At 40.3% G+C, this 24,473-nt stretch overlaps 1 protein-coding gene across 5 annotated transcripts in view; it reads right to left on the reverse strand.

Moving 5' to 3' along the window:
• LOC117497264 (transcription factor SOX-6-like) overlaps positions 1–24,473 on the reverse strand; it is a 119,751-nt gene that overhangs the window by 78,848 nt on the left and 16,430 nt on the right. For all 5 annotated transcript variants that reach the window (XM_034149189.1, XM_034149184.1, XM_034149185.1 and 2 more), the window contains one exon: positions 347–566. In XM_034149189.1, the coding sequence (XP_034005080.1) occupies positions 347–565 (219 nt within the window). In that variant the 5' untranslated portion in view covers position 566. The remainder of the gene's footprint in view (positions 1–346; positions 567–24,473) is intronic.

A 24,473-nucleotide genomic window follows, 5' to 3' on the forward strand; every position in this document is an offset into this window, starting at 1 on the left:
TCTGTGTGTGTGCGTGTGTGTGTGTGTGTGTATGTGTGTGCGTGTGTGTGTGTGTGTGTGTGTGTGTGTGTGTGTGTGTGTGTGTGTGTGTGTGTGTGTGTGTGTGTGTGTGTGTGTGTGTGTGTTCAATTGTGCACAATCATCATTATGCATGAGAATCTGTGCAGCCTGTGTACCCCTGCATGTATTTCATGAGTGTTTTATGAGTCATGTGCCCGGAGTGTGTACACTGTGAACACTGTGTACACACACTAACCACATTTGTTTTATAGATTTGAGTTATAGCAACACATCTCAAGATAAGATATGGTCAATTTCTCAGCGCCGTGCGTAATTCACGTCTCACCATCGCAGCGGGCACCACGTTCTCCCACTCAGCATCCGTCAGCTTCTCCCTGATTGGCTGCAGCTCGTCCGGGTGGGGTCTGTCGTGTGAGGGGGGGGTCGGCGGCTCCTTCGGGCCCTCTCTCTCCTCGCTCGCCCAGGCCGGGTTGTCCTGACCCATCGCTTCCTCTTCCTCAGATGCTGGGTGGAAGGGAGGCGTTGCTCGCATGGAAGACATCATTCTGCGAAGGAAAAGGAAAGGAAATGGTTTCAATTTTGTGGCCACAGTTTGTACCGGTACATTAACATATGTCATTATAGGCAAGTTTTGGGTATAGAAGAAGAGGGATGAGGAGAAGACTTAATACAACATAACATAATGTCGAAATAACCCGTGACGAGCTGAGGGTCTACACTTGTGCTGCTGACCTCAGAAGGATAGAGAAGGAAACATATTGATCACCAGTGAGACAGTGACCAAAACCATCTTGAAGTGGGGATTGTCCACAGTACTGAATGTGTGTAAGTCGCTTTGGATAAAAGCGTCTAACAAGTGACATGTAATGTAATTGTTCCCAGCCAAGGATCCTGCCATTGTTGTGTGTGATTGAGTGTGTGAGCATCTCTAAGTTTGTCCACAGATATTCATGCATACTCCTGCTCTAATCTGCTATTTATTTAGTATGCTCATTTATGGCTTTATGCTGAATGACCTCTCTTGGTTTGCGGTAATTCAATTCATTTTTATCACAATAAATTCTTGTGGGATTATATGTTTTTTCAGGCAGCTTCAGGGCGGGAGTAAAACAGCTCTGCCCCAGACACACCTGGCAGAGACATGCACTCTCTAATGTGGAACTGACACACCACTGTAATGTGGACAGTCATCAAAGGCAAATACACTTTACGTGACTAGGCAAGGCAAGGCAAGTTTATGTATATAGCACCTTTCAACACAAGGCAATTCAAGGTGCTTAAGTACATACCTATGACTAAATCATAGGTATGTACTTATTATTGCTTATATTTAGTGTAGGTATTAATTTGTATTTTTATAAAATGTGTGTTAGAGCCATGCTTGATTATCATTATTACTATTATTATTATTATTATTATTATTATTATTATTATAATATACTGCATACTGTATTGTCTTCGTTTCCCCCCCCTTACTTTGATGTTCGCGGTCAAATTTGACCGGTCCTGTTTTAACTGCTATTACATTAACACAAAAATCATTCATCATCACCACATTTCATTTAACACCCTTTCAAACTGTAAATATTGTATCAGACTACTGGTATACATGAACAACTGCAGTAAATATACAAAGAATAGACACTGAACATGTATTGCGTGTGCCAGGTGTGATCCATGTGGGGGGATGGGCACATAAGAGCGGGAAATGTGTCAAATTGTTCTGTGTGTGTGTGTGTGTGTGTGTGTGTGTGTGTGTGTGTGTGTGTGTGTGTGTGTGTGTGTGTGTGTGTGTGTGTGTGTGTGTGTGTGTGTGTGTGTGTGTGTGTGTGTGTGTGTGTGTGTGTGTGTTTTATCTGATCAGGATGGTTACTAATTCCTTTTCTTTATGACCGGGAACACCATGGGTGTTACAAAGTTGACTAAATCATCCAAAGTTCAATGAAAGTGGTGATCAGCAATTTCATATGTTCAAATGTCTACTGTGAAGGATATCATAAAGCCTTAATGCAATCGAATGTAAAACAAAAAAGTTATGATTGATGAAAGTAAATCGGTCAGATTTGACCCGAAGACAACAGGAGGGTTAAAAAAGTGTGTTCATACCATTTCTGGTGTGCAACTGGATAGACAAATGGACTTTACGATTATCTTAGATACTTTATATATAAAGCATGTATAACATATATACTTATACAATCATATATAACATCATATTCATATGAATCTAAACAATGTTTTGCCCAAGCTCGGTTCATGTACAGTAAATCATTTGAATACCTTAAAAGTCTAATACTGCCTGTCTGCGTATTGAAGCTATAAAAGAAAATGTTGATTTCAGAACCATGCGCTAACAAACTATTTCATCCAGAACCACAACTGTATTTGAAATGCAGACACATGAATGCTGAAGAGGTAATTACAGCTCCCTCACAAACGAGCAATTTAAAGTCAAATTCATATTTCTGGCTTCAAACAGACGCTTTCTCAGCCACCTATAAAGACCGCAACACATTTCTGCTGAACCTTAAACACACACAGACACACACACACATGCACATTGAGCACATACAGCCATCCGGATAATCTATTAATCTATTAAGCAGCATCAAGGCCACTCATCACCTCAGAGCTGTTAAAAAAGGCAGACGCTGTGCTACTGAGTTTCAGCGGAAAAATCTCTCTATTTTCTCTAACGTAAGCCTCGGGCTGGGGGAGTCATTAGGCTAATACATCATTTACAGTAATGACTTCCCTTTGTTGCACTGTTTCATTGACCACATGTATTCCTTCAGCCCTCCCGTCCCGTAGCTTAATCTCAGCCCTGATTTTAAGCACACTTTAAAGGGCTTTCCACATCTTTTTGTCCTTATGTGGCTAATTGGCGCTTGTAAGTAAATACACACACACTCGGACAATTCCACAGAGGCACACACACCCGCAGAAAATTACTAGGTGATAACTGACAATGTAAATTCCCGCAGAATGAGTGTCAAAACTGTTTTTGCTCTGATTCATGAAAACAGTTCCCCCTCGCTCCGCACACACATGCACACACACACAACTTGTGTGAAGTAAAACAGATTGCCACTTTAGTGTTAGAGCTCGGTAAATCACAGCAGGCTGTCCATCTCTGAAATATGTAGCCTCCTGGGTGCCCTGAAACGTAAATCTGACCCTCTGTCATGTGTCTGAATGGAGAGAGCACGGCTGCAGAGTGCGTGTGGAGAGGCAGCAAAAAAAGACATCATTTACAAAGGCAGTAGATAAGAGTAAGATAACAAACTGATACCAAAAGTAAATGGGAGAATGAGAAGAAGATGTGTGAAAAACGTGAATAAGAGTTTGTGGAAACATATAGATCTGAACATGTGAATCTAGATTTACGGATATCTGAGTGTGTGTTGACAATTTGAATGGGGTACTGCTCATTTTCAGGTCCATATTTGTATTGTGTGTCTCTCCTGTGACATGTCTCCATGCTTTAATGTTCAAAAAGCTCTTTATTTTTCTCATACTGCCTGTGATGCACCACCTCTTTTCACCCTCTGTCTGAAACCAGAGCCCAGTCTGCTCTGATTGGTTAGCTGGCCGGTCAACCGCTTAGAGATGTCCCGCCCCTTAGCCTATAACGTACAATGTGTTGGAGCGCTAGCAAATGGAAGCGTGAGTGTTACATAGTGATGTAACTATGTTCTGGAAGTAAACAACAGAAACTCCCTCTGGAGAGAACTTTGTGATTTTAGCCTTTGCAGACCATTTACATGCACACAAACCTATATAACACACTACAGGAAAGGAGAACCCCTCCCAAGAAAGGATAATATGGCCTCTTTAAAGAGATGCTGAGGTTCATGGCGTTACGTGCATGTCATCTTTTTACGATGTGTGTCAGAATGCAGCTTCCTCTCCGTTACGCAGGATAAATCAGAGGAGGGCTGGATAGTGTTGTGGCATGAAAACTGAGACGTACTCAACTCTGACCTGAAGATGTTGGGGAACCAATAATAGGACACCATCGTAACTTACATCACTTTGGGAATGAGCTGCAATACTTGCCTAATTCACTGTAATTGTACTTAAAGAAAATCCCAGTCAACTTTTAAAAACGTCTTCTTTAGAGGGTCTCTGGGTTACTGTGGTTCAGACCTTTGCATGCTACACTATTCCCAAAGATAATAATAAAGAAATGCAATATTACACTACCATTACCTCACTGTAAGTCAGTCCAGATAAGCTACATACTTAAAGCTGCCATAATGAATATTTTAATATTAACAACGGGTCAAATGACTACTTGTATGTGAAAGGGTAAGCCCACAGATAATTATCACCTGACTCTGCAGTGTCTCTTGGCTCTATGGAACATTTAAGGGTCTTTAAGCAACTTTACTTTTTCATTTTCAGGTGCAACAGGCATTGTTTTAGCTTTAAAAAAAAACACAGCACCAAACGCTAGTCAGACAAAGTTTTACCTGGAGTAGAAATTCCAGATCTTCCAGCAACACTTTTGTTTATTTGTAATACTTGCCACCAATGCCATGCTCCAGCCTGATTTGCCTAATTGGAATATCAACAGCTGTCAGCCTGCGGTTAAAATGTCTCCGTACCTCTGTTGTTTCACACAGAGTACATGAGATTATAAGACCCAAGACAACCAGCAAACAGCACATCACTAATCCACGATCAACCCCTGAAATCCACACTGCAGCGATGAGAGAGCAATGGGGAGTTGGGGGAGATGGAGAAGGCAGAAGGGGGAGACTATATTTAGCTGACAATATCGCTGGTGCTGTGTTTATGGCAGAGCTTAAGACTTGGTTTCTTGGAACTGGAGTCTCATATGGCTAGGAATGCCCAGCCCCATAACTCGCTGCCACTGATACGGTATCATCACGCAACACAGGGTGAGCATGCAACAAGGCCTTTTGTGATTCGTCAGGGTGGGAAAACAGTGGCCTTCACACAAGAGTCAAAGAATCATAACTATAAGTTTAAACGTGTCTAACTTACACAAGAACATTTTAAACTTTACCAACTCATCGCTCTGGAATGAGTTCAGGAGCTACTGTAGTTTTTTGTCACATGATTTGTTATTTTGAGGATAAACAGTGAGTAATTGTTTTGGTATTTTCTGCTAGAATTGTTGATCTTTCCTTGCCCAGTTTAACCAAGAAACAACTGCATTGTCTTCCCATATTTGCCACTACTTTCAAAAGTTGTAAAACATTTTGGAGGTAATGCCAATAAACGCAGAAATGTGTCTTTGTGCTAATGATTTGGGAACATCGATAATATAATATATTATTATAATAAAGGCTCCTTTGTTAGTGTTGATAACACTTTGTCAATATTATATGGGGAAACAGAACTGATGCCAGAGGGTAAATTAAAACAACTTTTACTACTCCAATAACTACATCAGTGCCAGAAAAAAGTTTAAAAAGTCAGGTTTAATTAAAATATTTAGCAGCGTACTGTGCAATATCATAAAAAATCAACACATAATAAGAATACATAGAGAAGGAAGTACCATCCAGCCCATGTAACAATCTGTATGTAACAATCTGCATGCAAGCTTTTAAAGGATAAGAAAGCACTTTTAAAAACAAATGCATTATGAGAAAATAAGCATTTATTTGCTTTAATTTCTGAGAAATGAAAGTATATTGGAGAGGGTTTTTCCCTCTGACCACAGCTCTTATGCTTGGCAACATATCAGGTCATTCCCTACTGAGCTGCAGGAAGAAATGTAGTGATTATACTGTAGCTGAAGTAGCAACCTTCACCCAACAAGACCAAGAAGAATGAGTTTGGCTAAGTGGAATCGCTCTCAGGAAACAGTACTATGAAGATAATGTTACCCTGATAGCTGCAAAACAAATTCATTTTTCCAACAAATCAACTTGAGGTCTCAGAAAGCCTTTTCATATGGTCAGACATCTAGAAAAACATCAACTCCTTCCCCAGAGAGCAGTCTTCCTATCTGAGATATTTATTGGAAAGTGATCCAGTGAGATTGCCTTACTTGAAAACTAAACAAAGCATGTTACTGTTGAGTGAAGGGGAAACCTTTTACGTATTTCCTCATTTTTTGATGTGTGAAGTCAGGTATTGAAGAGCATCAAACAAGTACTGTTTTTATCTCATTTGAATAAAATAGTTCATGTTGTATACCTAGTGAAATCACAATGGTAGTACGATCAACAATGTTACTTAATGCACTCTTTGAGCACTTTGGTTTGAGTTCACTTCCCTCCTTATGGTCGTTCTTTTAACGGCCTTTAACTCAGAGACACATTCACCAAACAAACTGTTGCTGGTGGACAGCTAGCTAAGTCCCCCTCTGAAATGTGGACAGTAACTTAGAATCCCTTTGTGAGGGGAAGAAAAACGAAAGCCGGGGTCGGAATTTGGCAGGAAAGCGTTTGTTCAGATCTGGCCTGGAACCTGGCGACTTGGCAGAAACAATCAGGCATTGTGGAGCGTGGAGGGAGAGGGACCTGTGACAGATGAGAGCGGGAGAGCGAGGGCCCCCTCTTAGAAAAACAGTACACAAAGCGCCATTCACAGCCCAGGTCCCTTCTGCCACTTGTAGAGCGAGAGAAGGGCTCCAACAAAGGCCTGCGACTCGACCAATTGGGTGTAGAATCTCCAGCCGTCCCAGCTGGATAAGAACTGAGGAAGTGGGAAATACCAAAGAGAAAGAAGAGGAGGAGAAAAAACACAGGAGAAGAAAGAAAACTGAGGACTTTTCCCTCAAATTGTTTGTCTGTTGGACGGTCCAAAAACGCACAATACGGTGGAAGAAAAGCAAAAGGAAACTGAATACTTAAATAGAAAAATAGAGATCCTCTCTACTAGCAAAGAGAAACTGTAGCAACACAAGCTAAACCAACATCAAAGTTGTTGTTCCTAAATCTCTTCTAGTTTGAGAGCAATGCATAATAGAAATGGAAAGGGTTTCGGGGCCTTTTTTCAATGTCTGCCTGACCTTGAAAAGGCTGGAGGACAACAGAGGACTATTGGGACAACTCTTTTGTCTTTATTTTAAGTCTTTGAAGCAGTTGATTTATGTGGACAGGTCATTTCTTAGATCTTTCCAAGTTGAAAACAGGGTATACGCAGGAATCCTGAAGTCAAATGTAATACCTTTTAAGACCTTTTTTAAGACCCTTTCCATACATTTTAAGACCTCATCGCCACTTCCAGTTCTAACCGGTTACATTGGCGACACACTTTACCTCACATTGACTATATACAGTATTGATTGTCCTTCCTCCTTATCTTCCAACCATTTGGACGCAGACTTGCATTTCCCCATAACGATGTTGTTTAACAACCGGCGTAAACGGACCTTCGCGCTATCAAGCAGTGAGCGTGCGATGTCCTGTTCAGATGACGTCAAATCCAACGGGATGCCATAAATAAACTACACAGAATCACACTACACACCTACGCAATGATTACATTCAGGCAGACTGTAGAATACAACCTCTTTGGACAATTTATATACTTATTGAAAACAAGCTACAAAATGTAATACCTTGGAAAATGCCGTTTAATACTTTTTAATAGCCTTAATTTTCGCTAAATTGATTTATCAACTTTTAATACTTTTTAAGATCCCGCGGACACCCTGGAAAACCTTTGAAAAGTATACTAAAGACAAAGAAACATGTTAGCAACAGCTGCATAAACATGCCAATCAATATAAACAAATCAGGGCAACAATAAGAACAACACTTATATTAATTGAAATCAGCCTTTAAAGGAATAATCCACTTAATTTGCTCTGGATTTAGATAAAGTTATCCTGACCTCTAGTCACTTGAATAGATCGAGGTAAAACAAATGCTGTATCGTACACTTCCCACAATGCAACTTGATAGGGTCAATCATTAGACCCCCTTCCTCAATGCTCAAGTCTTTAAAGTCTTATTGGAGTTGTTTGGTGGCCCTCAGTGAGAGTCTGTGATTGTATCGAGCTACTCCCAGGTGTGACTAAGAGGCAGATCATTGCTAAAAGGAACATGTGTGCTCTGTTACTTGTCCTGGATAAATAAATGGAAAAAAAACTGGAAAAGAATTAGCCTTGTATAAGAACGGCTCCTAAATCTTGGGTCTGTCTGGACTCTCATTAGATCATCGCAGCACACAGAGGGCACTGTCATAGGTCAGACATCAGGAATGTGAACACACACATGCTGCCCTGTTTTCTCCCAGTGATTCCCTCGTTGGCCCAAAATAGAAAACTTTCAATAGCAACGCCAGTTACCCCCCAAAACCAGCCCAATTTCGTCAATGCCCTAATAGCAAGAATAGCAGTTTTGTTTTCTAAAAATTCCAAGCCATTAACATGGATTTCACTGCAAGAGGAGGCTCTGTTTCATCAGGAAGAGCCAACAAGTAGCTGCTCTATTTCAAAACTTCATGCACTTATCGCTTTCGACTTCAGGTATTCTTTTGACCTTTTCATGACTTAAGTGCAACAATGAAGGGAGATAAGGAGAAGGCTGTGTGCGATGGTTGGGTTACATCAATCAGCTGTCACAACCAAATTCTCAGGTAAACAGAAGTTATTGTGTGACCATCAGTGTGTTACACTGAAGAGCTCTTTGCATTTTACCTCGGAAGTAATAATTTACAACCACAAGGCACTCAGAGGAGACATTCAGGCGGAGTAGAGAGTCAAACTGAATGAACTCTTATTGAACGGAGTTATTTTAGTGAAAATAAACCGCAGTTTTGATGAGAAAATAAGAAAATCTGTTTGTCCTGGCACTATGCAGGCCGTATAATGTAATTGGGTTATTTTATTAAAAAAAAAATCTAAATTATACTTTAAACATCTAAATCCAAACATATTGAACTCATAAAAGTCACATGTTTTGAATGTAATTTGTTTGGCACTATATTCAACTGTCCCTATCACTGAATACTAGATCATAAGAGAATATATCACAGTTCTGACCGCACTGTTTAATTAAAACATGTCACTATAAAGGAGTAAATTGGTAAAGCCACACTGTAATATATCCTTTTTTATCTATTGAAAAATGGTGATTAAAAGCTGTTTTTTTACCTATAGAGTTAGAGTACTTATTTCATGCATTGTAAGGTGCCCTTTGGTGTCTTAAATGGCGCCTCCGTATAACATCTATTATTATTATTGTATTATTGGGTCATCAATGGCTAGTTGATGTTTTGTAGGCAATCAGTTTTGTGTTGCTCCTGTATGAATATCAAGAAATATCTAAAGTTGTTCTAAAAGGTGAAGTAGTTTGTACATCTCTTCAACAATTGTAAATTAGTTTGTTTTGAAATAATAATCTTCAAATACAAAATTACTAGAACATATGACATTCTGTTCCATTCTGGAAAATGTAGACATGTATTTACTGTATCTGTGTAGTGAGTATTTCAATAATAAAAAAAACACATTGCAATTTAAGGATTTCGTCTCTCATCAGATGGACAAATGGAGCAAATATTGGGATTCAAAATCTCCATTACCCCCACTGATGGAAAATCTCAATCAAATCCAAAGATGGAACACAGTTAAAAAACGATGAATGCGTCATTTGTACGGCGGACGTAAACACACAACACTGTGCCGGGTCTCTGTTCACGGACCCGGACCAAAACCGCAGACCCCAAGAAATCCAGGAGTGCCCTTATTGACCAACACCCTCCCTTGTGCTTGTTATTTTTCCTGGCACGCGAACACACCCCTAGCTAACACAAATACAGTACACATATGCATTTATCTGATTCATGGCAACGATACAGAGTAAACCATTGAAAAACCATTGAAGACCAAAGTCAACACTCGGTGGCTCAAAGGGACTGTTTGTCTATTACCTCCCGCCCAAGGTAGTTGGAAGACCTGGTCAGTGTGAACATGTTGTCTTGTGATCCGTAGAGTAGACCACATTGTCCAGGTAGCTACGGCATTATATAAATGGACGAATTCTACCCAAAAATCACAAAGTACTTGTTAAAGCATAACAAGCAAAACAGAATTACAGACAATAACATTTATTTAGCCTTTTGAAAACATTTGACTTTCAAAGCAAGCTGTTTCTTTACTCCTTTTGACTGGTGGCGAGTCTTTAACCTTTCAAACTCTTTCAGACCCAAATGAAATTGCAAATAGAAACAACCCCAAAGACTTGTACCTTTGTTATTGCAAAATATATCAAATCAAACTGTGCCAATTATTGCTTGAGGTTTCTGGTGAGTCGACAGAGGAGAGATGTAGTAGATTTATGGTCAAATTTCTATATCCTCATGATGATAATAAAGAGAAATACTACAGTTGGAATTTACTTAACCCACAAGCAAAAATGTAGGTGGAAAACAGAACCAGTAAAAATAGCAGAGGACTAAGACTAGAGCCCTGAGGAACCCCACAAATAACTGTTTATACACAAAAGTTGACATAACTCTATTCACCAATCAGCAGCAGCTTCAAGACTCTGCATCAATATGATGTATTGAGACTGTGGCATAGGGGATCATTTCACATATATCAACAAAAAGGTGAGAGGTTTGATTACTAACCCCTCAGTAAACATATTAAAGTTAAACCTGAAGTAAACAAAGGAGTCAAATTGAGGCGTTTCAGGCAGGATTGTGTGGGAGAGAAACTCCCTCTGGAGGGAACTTCGGGATTTTTGTCTTTGTAGACCATTTACATGCACAAAAACCTTTAAAACACACTATAGGAAAGCGAAAATTAAACTCTCTATACTGGACTCTCTATTCGCTCAATCTGCTTCCCCTCCCTTTATCTTCTCTCTTTCCCCTCACAGCTTTTCCCGTCTGATCCATATCAGCTTAAAGCGCAAAAGCCTGCCATTTGACAAACACCTTGCAGTCGGTAATACTCTTTTTACCAGCGAACCACCACATGTCCTCTTACTTCAGGCCACTATCCTTATTATTACACCGGTTACCTTTGACCTCGAACATAATGCCACTGTGATGCGCAAATAAGCTTGTTACACAAGTGTTAAGCCTCTACATATAGTTGACAGAAGCTGTAAACATGGGGAAATCCTATTATGTTAAGCATATGAAACTATGTAGTTCCCAACGATGAAGTGTTTTTGAAATCATCCTTCCTTACATAAAGATATCCCACCCTATAATTCTCTGAAAAAGAAGCTGCAGCTAAATATTTTTAAACCCACAGGAATGCAAATAAGATTACCGTGGGTTTACGTCAATGAAATTAAGCACATTAAGCAATCAAAGTAGGTTAATTTTCCACAGGGTTAAGTTTCAAAAGTATCATTGGCAGTAGAGTCTATTTCAGGGTGACATCAACGGTAGAAAGTCATGATAGAAGCCGTGGCGACACGACAGCTGCCCTCACACATTTTTCAGAGTGATTGCATTAGCCCTGAGGCAAGCAGCAGAAAAGTGAGCTTCAATAAGTCATTACAGGACTCAAGGGTCTAACAGCAGCTAAAAAACAATCATCAGACATACATGTTTACTGTTTGGCAATTTTGTTAATTTACGTAATTTGTTCATCCCTGGTAGACATTTATAATTCAGTACATTTTGAACTGATAGGACATGATGGCACGGAAGGACAACATCTCTCTTGTATACAAGTGTATAACAATTATTCAATTGTTTATGTGATATATCTATAGTATTCAAGTAAAGAGTATAATGTATTGGGTAAATCTATCAAAAAATGTCAAGCCTCACAAAGCAAAAGTGTAAGAACAAAAAATAAAGTTTTTGATCTGGCGACAGAGATAATGAAAAGCTAAGGCATCACATACCATGCCCATTTTATTAATTACAGTAAAACAATAATCATGAAATCAAATATTTTTAGTTTTGTGTGCAGAGCCATCATGACGATCGATGGACTAGACGCCTTGCATAAAAAGACAACTAAAACTATAAGAACATAACTTTTCAATATGGTGTATTCTTAAACTCCATTTGTGAATTGATATAAATGTTAGATGGCACACTCATAATGGAAAAACAAACTCATTTAAAACTTTGATGTAAACAAAATAAATTACAATCAAACAAGGAGCTCTGGAGTGTAACATCATCTGCAGGGTGTCCAAACAGGTGGCTTTTAGAGCGCCCAGGAGGCGCGAAAGCCTGCTAATCCCAGATTAGGACTGACAAGTCGTTTCACTGGATGCCCCCATTGTAATCCCAGTTGCCTCTCTATCCTCTGACAATGAGCTTTGTTCCCTATCTAAGAAAGAGCTTTGAGGATTTCCCCAGCTTTGTTAGCATGAAATGGCTGCATTATTCAGAGGCATGCTACTTTCAGTCGGTCGCGACAACATATTTTTTTTCAATTATTGACCAGGCTGAATGGGTAATGTGTACAGACTGTTCTAACGAGTCATCTGCGCTCACTACACAGGGTTTAATTGATAGTCATTTTGGCAGGGTGTAGCTCCGGCACATATACAAACAAGTCAGGGGGAAAAGAGGAGATGCGTAGGAATGTTTTTACATTTTTCAACACGTCAGGCGTTCAATTGAAATTCCTATCCAGATGGTCATAGAGTGAGTGTAACAGTATACATTGAAATTGTTGAATACAAACAAAAGTATTACTGGTGGTTTACAATCTGAGATATGGCATTGATAATGTCATGGGTTTTTATATCTATTCCTCAATGATGAATCATATAAACAACAGTACAATATGTATTGCTTATATAAACAATTTTTTTTGAAGATTTTGAGTGTTTATGTTCTTTTAACCTTTATCAATTTCAATGTCATTTTGTGTTAAGACAAATGGGCCAAGAACTGACAATGAAAAAAACTTAACCTCAAAGCAAAAACAGTAAACTACAATTACATTGTGGTTGTATGCCTCCATAGTTTGTTCAAAATTAGAAAACTTCATTTTTTCAGTTTTTCATTCATCATATGAATTATTGAAGTTTAGCCAAAAACTTGTTTTCTGAGATCAGACTGACTTTGACCTTTGATAATCAGATTTTAATCAGTTCATTATTTGATCTACGTGGACATTTGTGCCAGATTTGAACAAATTCCCTCAATCCTGAGATATCGAATTTACTAGAATGAGATCGACGTGAGGTGACATTTGTCACAATTCTAGTTTTCTGTCGCATTCTTAGTTGTCTGTCTTGTCATGATTTTATGTTGAAATTCTGTTCTCCCTGGGTGTTTCTCAATCGCGAGTAAAGCTGCTTCAGAGCCACTATTTCAAGCATACTACGTCATCGAGTGCCGCCGAAGTACTGTTCCAATCTTCAGTATACTTGGAAATCTACCGAGCCCGGCGTACTCCGTTTGGAGAAATATCGAGTCTGCACATGAGTAGACTTTGCGGTCTTAAAATCCCCACAATGCTTTGCGCACGGACCAATTTCCCCAAATCTGTGGCGGAAGATGTAAGGCGGGGCCTCTGACGCACACCTGCACACTTGCTAGCCTGTTCCACTCTTTGTTTTCCAAATGGCAGGAAGTATTCTTGCCTCGCTTCTGAAGCAAGATGCTCGGCAGACATGTGCTACCAAGCAAGCGTACTCGCGATTGAGAAACACCCCCTGTGTCTTGTCTTCCTTCCTGTGTTTGCCCTCCTGTGTCTGATTGTCTGATTGTGTTCACCTGTTGCCCTTGTGTTTCTGCCTCCCCTGCCCAGCTGTGTCTTGTCCTGTGATTACCCGTCTTTGTATTTAGTCTTGTCTTCCCCTGTGCTCCGTGTAGGTTCATTGTCTTTCCTGTCACCCTTCATGTTGTCACGGTCAGTTTTGTCTGGATGCTACCTCGTGCTACCTACTCTTTGGATTCATGGTTTTGTTAAGTATTTTTCATTGTCAACAGCTTCTTTTTTGTAATAAAGCTCGCTTTTTGTTACATTTTGAAACCCGCTTCCCTTTTTAAACTGCTTTTGGGTCCTACCTTTTCCCGAACTGTAACAACATTGATCTTTGACTATTTAATCACCAAAATGAAATCAGTTCATTCTTTAGTCAAAGTGGTATTTTGTGCAAAATGTAAAGAAATTCTCTTCAAGCCATTCTGAGATATCCCGTTTACGGCATGTCACCGGCTTTGAGGCTTAAAAACATAACAAATCAGATTAATGTATTCTGAAGCATCTGAAACATCTGAGAATAAACCCTTCTGTCTCTTATCTTCCATAAACTGTCAGGCCTGATTCTGGTCATAATGTCAAACTTGATATAATTTAATTTGAGAAAATGTGATGACTCTCTTTCATCAACTCTTGAGTAGAGAGTCAAATAAATCCCCAAGACGTAAAACAGGAGTTTGAGTTATACGATACATAACAATACTTGAAGGCAGTGAAAAAGGAGGTAGAGGAGAAAAGAGGAACCAGTAAAGACTTCTTCTCTCCTCTCCAGTTGTCTTGTTTGGCATTCGGAGGCATTTCAATGTCCCCCGGCACGTCGAGCTGTCACAATCCTGACTAATCCTTTCCTTTCCAATCCTGTGTCCCCTGCTCAGGCTGAAGCCACTTGTTACAGAGTGTGTTTAGCTCTATGTGTGTATTATGAGAAACAGGCTGGGTGATTTGAAACAGTTATCCATGGGATACACCTGATACCGTGGACGATATTCAATAAACACATGTAGGGTAGAAATGTTAAGAGGGGGTTCTGTTGGCAGTTCAGACCAGCTGAGAAAAAAACGGAGCAAGGAAAGCGAATAAGTCACGCTCTACCTTTCTGTGAAATATGAACATTAGCAAGTCGTGAAAACACATGTACACAGTCACATTCTGGAGTGTGGAGAGGTGTGTGCTGCGAGGTCAGAGCCTCTCGTCGCTGCACAAGGTATCCATTGTCCTTTATACCGGCCCACAGCGAATATACATTGTTCACGGGGCACAAGGCCTCGCTTGAAACGTGTAGGGTGTTAATCCAGCCAATCACAGCCGCCGTTTTTCACATGGACTTAAGCCCTTGAATCAGGGCGAATATATATATATATATATATATATATATATATATATATATAAGACTCGGGTGGGGTTGTTCAGTCCAACATGACTGACGTACAGGGTGGAAAACCTCAGGCAATAACTCTTTGAAATCAATTATGTTTTGCTGCCAGTTTACATTACACAGTAGGATTAACAGAAAAAGTTATATTGTACTTCATAAAAGCTTTTACATTTTTGGTTCTGAATGGGATGAAGGTCTATATTAAGAACAATATTCTGCCTCAGAAGCAATGTGCCGTAATTTTAAGTCTGTAATAAATAGTTAAAGTGATCGTATTATACCGTTTTGGGGTTTTTCCCTTTCTTGTAGTGTGTTATATATATGTTTTAGTGCATGTAAATGGTCTGCCAAGGCTAAAATCAAGTTCCCTCCACACTGCCCCCCAAACACAATATCCTCTTTCAGTTTTTAAATAACGTTGTAATCCTGCTACGTCTTTTTTTAAGTAACTTTAAGGGAATACAGTTACTTATTTTTGTATCCTGATGACATAACCCTGATACATATAATCTGTTACTCCCCATGCCTGGTTGAGTGATAGTAACAAATACAGAGAAACCAAACCAAAGACGCGTACGTCACAGAGCTTCTACCACTAAAACCACAGGAAATAAATGCTATAGTTAAAAAGAATAAGGGAAACGTGAACGGGCGGCCTACTGCTTTAAGTGAATGTATAAATATCCCCTCTCTTTCCTCTCTGTTATTGGCTGGACTGCGAGGGTAACGGGTATTCGGCCAGCTGTTCTGATTTTTATCGCAGTAAGTATTATATCTTGACAAAACCCCCTCATGAGACTCACGCAAGAATTTCACAGTTGCTGGAAGGGAGAAGCAGTTTTTAATAAAGCAGTTTTTTTTTGTTGCCTCGTGCTTAACTGGACGAGGATACTCTCCCTCTCTCTTTTCTTTTCAGCAATTTCTCTCTCAATCGCGGGCTGTAAATCACAATTAGGAGGTTCATTAGATATGGCTGATTTATTAAGACCCTGGGCTTGTCTCTGGGCCTTTCAGCCATATATTAGCTGACTACAAGATCTCATACATAGTTATGAGACATGCTGTTTACTGTGTGGCTCATAAGGTCATATGCCAATATACATTCATTATTGAGCACGACTCCATAGGTTAAATTAATAGCGTCCATGTGATAAATCATTTACATTTGTATATTCCTTCTTCGGTGATGCCTGTACGCAGCACTTCTGACTGCGTATCCAAATCTCTTAATAACGACAAATTGGCTACAGCATCAAAAATCTGTCTCTATTATCAGAGAGTGATCCGGGATTTGAAAGCTAGCCAAGTATTTTGGAGCCTCATCCAAAGGCTTTAGCAAACATACTGTGGAGCTGCTTGCCCTCTTGAACACATTGAATTGGCTTGTGTTCATATCACAGTTACTCCAGTCTTAAGTGTCCCTGGCTCACATAATGCGCCATTGTTTCCCCCCGTAAATCAAAGTGTGTTTTATCGCGCTGCATATCAGCTACTGTCAACAATCACATGTAAACACAGGACCAAGATAAGGTGATGTATGTATACACTCTTTCATGTGAGTGCTATGCAGTATGTGCACAAACACAATGTTCTGCTGGTTCTGTTTGAGTTTGTACTTTAAAGAGGCCCCATTATATTTCCCTTTCATGTAGTGTGTGCTATAGGTTTTAGTGCATGTAAATGGTCTACAAAGGCTAAAATCACAAAGTTCCCTCTCCCTCTCTGCCTCCTTTGCACTCCTTTGTTTACTTCAGGAACATAGTGACATCACTATGTTACACTCAAGCTTCTATTGGCTAGTGCTTCAAGTCATTGTGCATGATAGGCTAAGGGGCGGGACATCTCTAAGCGGTTGCCAATCACAGAGCCGACCAGCTAACCAATCAGAGCAGACGGGGCTCTGGTTTCAGACAGAGGGTGGAAAGAGGTGCTGCAGCACAGGCAGTATGAGAAAAATAAGAGCTTTTTGAACATAACAGCACGTAAACAGGTCACAGTAGAGACACTACATACAAATATGAAACCTGAAAATTAGCATTATGAGGCCCCCTTTAACTTAAAAAATGCAAAGCAAACACATTCAGAAAATGCAACAGACAGCTTTTAATTTCTAAACCGCCTCCTCACAAACTTGGCGTGCAGCTAAAATGATTTGTTTCTTTCTCTCTGTTTTCCTCCAACATACCAGCACGCCTGCTCGTCCCCTGGCACCTAATGGGCCAGATCATTGAACCTCAAGGGGAACTGTAGAAATAGTTTATGGATTAGTTACAGCTTGAACAGGTGAGCTCCAACTTGTTCAGGCCTATTTATAGCGAGTGTGAAATCCTATTGTTAAGAATAGAGGAGGGTTTACAGACACAGACTGATGGAGAGAACAGTCGTGTCCCTTCCTGTTCCTAATCTAGACACTGATCTGTACACAGGGAGATCAATTAGACCAAGTCTAATAACATATACAAGCCTTTAAAGAGATAAGCATCAGATATACAAATCAATTTGAAGGTGGTTTTTCTTGCTTCTTCTAAGGTTTTTGCGGTTTATACCATGATTTCCTAGACTTTTAATAGTGCCTTAATCATCAAATATTCTCTATTTGCAGAGAACAGTGAACTTTAACATCCTTTAACAGAATTTAAAACATATATAACATAACATAAACTCAATCCCAACATTTTTAAAGTTCAAATGTGATATTTCTCTGCACAGGGGGCTTGGATTCGCATTTGGGCGACACGTCTGCCAATTATTTTAAGTATGTTAAGTAACCAATACTCCATGAATTTGCTTGTTTTGTCCTGTAGATATTTACATTTACTATCATAAAGGGTTTAGAAAACCTGGAAATATTACCATTTACGCTGCAGGAAATATATTTTTGAGCACTTTTGCTTTGACAAACCAATCAATCCTCAAAATATATAGCAATAGTTTAAGCCCTAGTTCACAACCACACTGAAGCAATGCTACCGACGTCTGAGGCACATACAGTAGTTAGCAGTGAGCAAAGGCATTTATCCTCACATATACACACACACACACACACACACACACACACACACACACACACACACACACACACACACACACACACACACACACACACACACACACACACACACACACACACACACACACACACACACACACCACACACTTTCCTCTGGCTGACTCCTGGTACATGACTAATTGCCGGTGACAGAACAAAGGAGCAGATTATTGGATTGAGAGAGTAACACAGCCACAGGTCAGAGGCGGGTTTAGTCTCTAACTGTGATTATGGACGGCAGGTGTCAGCGGAGGAGGCAGCCAAAGCCGACGACTCCCCCCCCCCCCCCGCCCCCCCCCCCCCCAGCTGGGCCGCTCGGTCCCAGTGGGTCAGGTCTGATAGATACACCTGGTTACATGTCTTGTCAATAAGACATTACGACAAAAGCATAAGCTGTATGAAACGAAGCGTGTTGAAGTGACATTCATTTTTCATCTTTGTTTATTGTGTGTATTGTTTTTATAAAGTGACTTTGAGCACCTGGAAAAGTGCTAAATAAATATATTATTATACATTATTATTATTTTGTAATGTATACAGCATCATATGTCTATATATTTCAGCTTTTCTAGTAAATTGTAGTAAAAGATGTGAGAGCTTCTTTTTAAATCTTTGTAAAGCCTCTTTTAAGCAACTGTAGAACCGTATGATAAATAAAATGTATTATTATTTATATTATTTTGTATGTGTTTACTATAGAGTATTCTGATTGATTCACTATTTTATATTGTGTATTATTCAGATACTCTAATGATATATATATTTTTCTACTGTTGATATGTCTACATATACTTTTAATGTGTATCTTGTCTTTTATTATAAGTTGAACTCGTGTCTGCTGCCGTGACAAAAAAAATCCCAATTTAGGAAGAATCAATTATATTAAATCTAATCTAAAAAAACCTTTGAATGTGACAACTCGAGTTAAGACAGGCTTCATGTTTCATCAATAAAACAATCTGTGTTGCTTGATGCATTATTGTTGTATTTTAATTGTTGAAGTGACATCTCGTATCCAAGCCTTTTATAAAAGCCTAATGTCTTAAAGTAATAAGTTGATCCATGGTATGAACTGCTGCTCAATTGTCCACTTGTTATCTGGTGAGCTCTGAGGAACATTGTGTCATTAGCTTCAGTTGTCCGGCCTCTTTATCAGCGCAGCCTCTAATTGCTCGACGGCTCGGTTGATTTTGAAGCTAACCAGGAGCGATGTCATCCCCGCGCTCTCCCCACAATGGAGCTCATTGGATTAACTTCGAGCAGGCTTTGTTAAAAGCTGGCACAAATCTAATCAAGGAAGAGACCTCAATTATGCTAGCATGTACTTAAACGATCAGATCACTAAAAAAAGGAGGAGAGGGGGGGGGTGGCCGGTGTAGGAATGCAATCAGCAGCCATTAAGGCCGGTTAATTTTGGCTGATGGCAGCTTTAAAATGAGATGCAGGATTCTTACTGTAATGAGAATACTGTAATTAGGAGGGTGTTTGGGAGAGAGCTGCATTCAGGGTCAGGGGAAATAGTTCACCAAAGGGAAGCTGCCACAAGTCTCTTAGAAACAGGTGTTAGCGCTGCAGCAAACAATGTCGCAGAGGTGGTGCTTTAAATCCCTACTTTTAACCTAGCGTTTAAACACAAGCTATTTAGAACCCTGTGTTTGTTAATGAAGTGTTGAAGGAGGGCAAACAGCTGAAAGTCACCTTTTTTTCCAGCTATGGCATGTTGAAGAATGTAAAAGAGGTGTATTGTTTGGAGAGAATAATGTGCTGCATCGCCGTGATCTAAGGACCAGGTGGCGTCCCCTGTAGCCCCGAGGACAACAGCTGAGATTGACCCTGACCTCTGACCTCCATGACCCATGACAGTTAAAACAGGAAGCAATTATCCTGAATGTCAGCGAGTACGGTGGCATTCCTCAGCAGGAGGCGAGAAACAGATAACAGTTGGAGACACTGTCAGTGTCGAGGAGAACACACTCAAATGTGTGTGTGCATGCAGATACACTGTGTCAAATGTGTTATCGGCAACTGTAAAAACTGAGTGAAAACTTGGCTTAGAATTCATAACATGTTCATTTCACAACAGTGGAGGACAAGATCTGGAAATGTAGAAATGTGGTTGTGTTTTTTAGCTGTTATATAGGTGTTTGTCAATGTAAATGGTCTGCAAAGGCTAAAATCCCAATGTTCCAGTCAAAAGAGGTCCCATCACAGACAGTATGAGAAAGATTGAGCCCTTTTTGAACATGCAAACATGTCACAGTAGAGGCCTGAAAATGAGCATAATAAGGCCTTTTTAAATTGTTGCAAAATGTTGTTTAATCTAACATACTTCTGATAAAATCTGGAAATATTTAGAAATGTCCTTCAAAGTTGGTGAAGCATTCAGAAGAAAGCTAATGGAAATGCATTCGCTTATAAGAATTATGCTCTTATGTATTTTGTTCCTTTGCCTTACAAAACTCATCACTAACAGCCTGTTGTCGCTGTTAAAACTGAATTCAAGAAACTCATTTACCCTCACTTCACTTCAAATTTTTCCCCACTCTACTCCAATTTCAGTATTACAAATTCACCGTGTAGTACACCTCTCTCCGCTGCCAGCTCCTCCGCCTGGCCTGGGCTGTGTGCGTGTCATGAGCTTTTTATTCTGAAGCACTGAAGACATCAACCCTTTCTTTCATCAGCTAATTTTTCAGCAAACACTGTTGAAGGAATACTCTCGTGATTCGTGACCGTCAGGGAAAATGGAAAAGACACGCTGACAACAGGATGTATCCGCTGACAACAGGATGTATCCGAGTCATTTTGATACTCTGCTCTAAAACATTTGACCATTCGTCAACCCCTATCGCACCTCTTGAAGTTTCTGTATTAACAAAGCAGAGTGAAATGCTTTTGGAAGTTTGACACCATCACAAGCGATATAAAAAGGGTTGTTCCTCCTTCCTCTTTTCCAACCTGCCAACATTCTGAACTGCACCGTCAGATCTCATATTTCCACCCTTAAATTAAGTGACAGCATAATTCCCTGAAAGTATACAATTTTCCTATTATCAAAACGGTCGGAAAACAAGATCACCTGGAAAATCTTTCCACAAAGGAACAATGATTTCTCCACCGTTAATGTTGAATCATCAAAGCACCCACATTATTGTCAATCTCCGAGCAGGGTGTTTCTGAAAAGGAGCAGAGGTGGGACTAAGTACATTAACTCAAGTACTGTACTTACTGTAAAGGTGGGGTAGGTAAGTTTGAGAAACCGGCTCGAGAGACACTTTTGTTATATTCCATGGAATGCTCTTAACATCCCGATAGCAATGAATATCTTAAGTGCTTTGACAAAAAATCCATACAAAAATGTCATCTGTGGAAGCCGTAATACTGTAAAAAGCACGACCAATCATCTGAGCCGGCCCGGCTAAAATAACTGGATGGCCTACCTGCCTGTCAGCCTTCCATCTGTGCACAAACTTATATCGTGCCCTCATTGGTCATGTGCGCGTTCGTGTGTGTTGGAGGAGGGGCTCTATAAGGAAGTAGCAGATTTTTTCCGGTTGTGTATTTTCAAATTCTAGCGCACTCGAGCTGGTTTCTCCAAAAGTACCTACCCCACCTTTAAGTAAATGTGTTGAGTATGTATTAATGCTACTTTATACAATGCATCTTTAAAAAATAAGTCTACAAAAAGCCCATAAGAAGTTTGATTGTCTGCACCAGTAAAGTTCCACTTGATGCATCAATTTTATCTAGAAATGTCAATATGATTACTTGTTATACTTTTGCTGGTAATACTTTGGTACTTTCACTCAAGTAAAGCATCTGAATACTTTTTTTCCACCACTAAAAAGGGAGCATGCATCCTGATAAAGAAGCCTTTTTTCCTGGATAAATCAAAGGTTAAAATATAGATGCAGAGGCAGCTCTCCTTTCTCACTGCGCCTCCTCATCTAGCCGTGCATTACCTCATCAGAGGAGGATCTGCCTAAAGCCGCAGCGGTCGCACAACAGACAAAAGCGCTCATCTCCAGGAAGCCGCTGCCGCTGCCTTGTGGTTTGGAGAGAGGAGAAGAGAGAGGAAAAAGTGACTCAGCCCCACGGCTGCTTTCTTCTCCCTGCCGACTTAGGGATAAACGGAGGGATAAAGCACAGGGGGAGATAATATTTAGAGCAGGCCCCATTTCAAGGGCAATAGAAGAGAGAAAGTGGGGTATGAGCTTGGGTGGTTTGGGAAGTAGCCACGAGGGTCGGTCTATACTGTTTCTGGCAGAGGGCCTCGCACCGTGGATTTATGTGTAAGTGGGGAGGAACCGCTGCTGGCCCCGAACCCGAGGGCCGCTGCACCAGCCCCCATCAAACAAACCAGATGGGCCTCAGACGGGATGTTGATGAGGCATGAGTGTGCAAAACACAAACATGCACGCAAGCACAAACACAAATAAATTGACACAGCCTGGAAAACAACTAAATACATAAGGCACAAACATATGTACTCCTGGCACGCATGAGCGAAAGCGGGGACTCGAAGCGTGGCCGTAGCGGATCGCTGGAGCTCACTCCCTTTTCCCACCGTTAAAGGAGGCTCCACTGTAAACCAAAGTGGACATTTCATATGTGTGGACAAATCGGATCAATTAAGGAAATGTCCGAGCTCCAGAAGACATAATGGCTCACTGTTAACGTAAGGTAAAGTACTGAGAAACGACACAAAATGATGTTAGACGCTGCCCATTAGCAGCGCTGATTTGTCTGTAACGCAGTGAAGTTCACATACAAAGCTGAAGTAAATTCCCCGGAGGAGGACATTGTTTTTGGGGGAAGCCAAACAGGTAACCTCAGTGGGTTCGTTAGCTCATTAGATCATTAGCTTAGCGCAAATCAGCCCAACCGCTGCTCACTGTCTGGTCACTCTTCTAACTGTTTGCAAATTACTGCCATTACAGCAACCATGCGTAACAACAGAGGTCTGCAAATAGGCCTGTTATGATGCATGAAGCGGCTCAAATCTGTTCTCAACGTTTTTTCTCACTGCTACTTACAACTATATGAAGCAACAGGTTCAGCATATATCTCAGAGGAAAACTCAAATGTTATGCTTAAGTATCACACACTAGATCTACAGTATGATCTTCTTTTCCTTATCAAGCTCTTTTTATTTGAATGCACAAATACAAACCTGGATTTCGTTCTCCATGCTCATCGGATAAACAGTGTAACCAATGTTTAAGACAGATGTTGTGAAGTATCCAGTGCAGTCAGATCATCTGAAACATTACTCATAGACACACCCTACGTCTTCTGATCAAAACCATTAGCTACAGTATGTACAGTACATGTCAAGGCTTCGACTTTGCAAAACACACACCACCACCCGCTTTCTTCCCAAGTCTTATTAAAAAACAAAGATACCAGAAATCCATCCTGTCACGACAAGATCGGTAGACCCTATGAAGGCTGTAATTTTGTTAGGAGGGTCCACTTGTCATCTTACCGCCATGTAATTAGATTGGAGAAGCAATTGCATGTTAAAAGAAACAATAATGTGATTTCAAGTTTCCAGATGAACTGATGAAATTAAGGGAGTTTGATGGAATTAAAAGTGGCCTAAGTGGTCCGCTTCTCCCCAATAATGACACAATTCCTTTCTGCAAACGCACGGCAATTAGGCAGAAGAAATAAATGCATGTGGCCTGTAATAATTACTGTAATGTTTGTATTATTCTGTCATAGAATATCATCTTCCCAAACATCAAAGTATCCGTCTACAGCCAAATGATCCACATCAACAGTCCTCAACATGTTTGACTCATGTTCAGGTTCATATGTGTATTGTTTGTCTCTACTGTGACATGTTTACATGCTTTAATGTTCAACAATTATTTTCTCATACTGTCTGTGCTGCAGCACCTCTTTTCACCCTCTGTCTGAAACCAGAGCCCAGCCTGTTGTATTTATCAACAGCTTAGAGATGTCCCGCCCCTTAGCATATCACATACAATTTGTTGGCCAATAGAAGTATGAGTGTTAGATACTGATGTCACTATGACAGGCGTGAACTTTGGGATCTTAGCCTTTGCAGACCGTTTACATGCACTAAACCCTATGAAAACTACAGGAAAGGAAAAAAAAAAAAAAAAAAGCATAACTGGGCCTCTTTAAAAACGTGTCTCCTTGCTACATCTTGTCACAGGTTGCATCAAAGTGACCCCTTAATAAGAGCCTCGACAGCCAGTGTGGGAACCATAACTCACTGTTCATTGTGATACAACACGATTTACACGAGCCATAAATCGAGCCTTTGAAACCGAGCTCCTCGAACCAAACAGCAGGACGCAGATTATCGCCGACACCAGAACACTGAAGCTCGTCTCTTCACTCTGAGCGAGCTGCGAGTGAGGCCA

Source organism: Trematomus bernacchii, unplaced genomic scaffold (assembly GCF_902827165.1).
Source record: "Trematomus bernacchii unplaced genomic scaffold, fTreBer1.1, whole genome shotgun sequence".
NCBI lineage: Eukaryota > Metazoa > Chordata > Actinopteri > Perciformes > Nototheniidae > Trematomus > Trematomus bernacchii.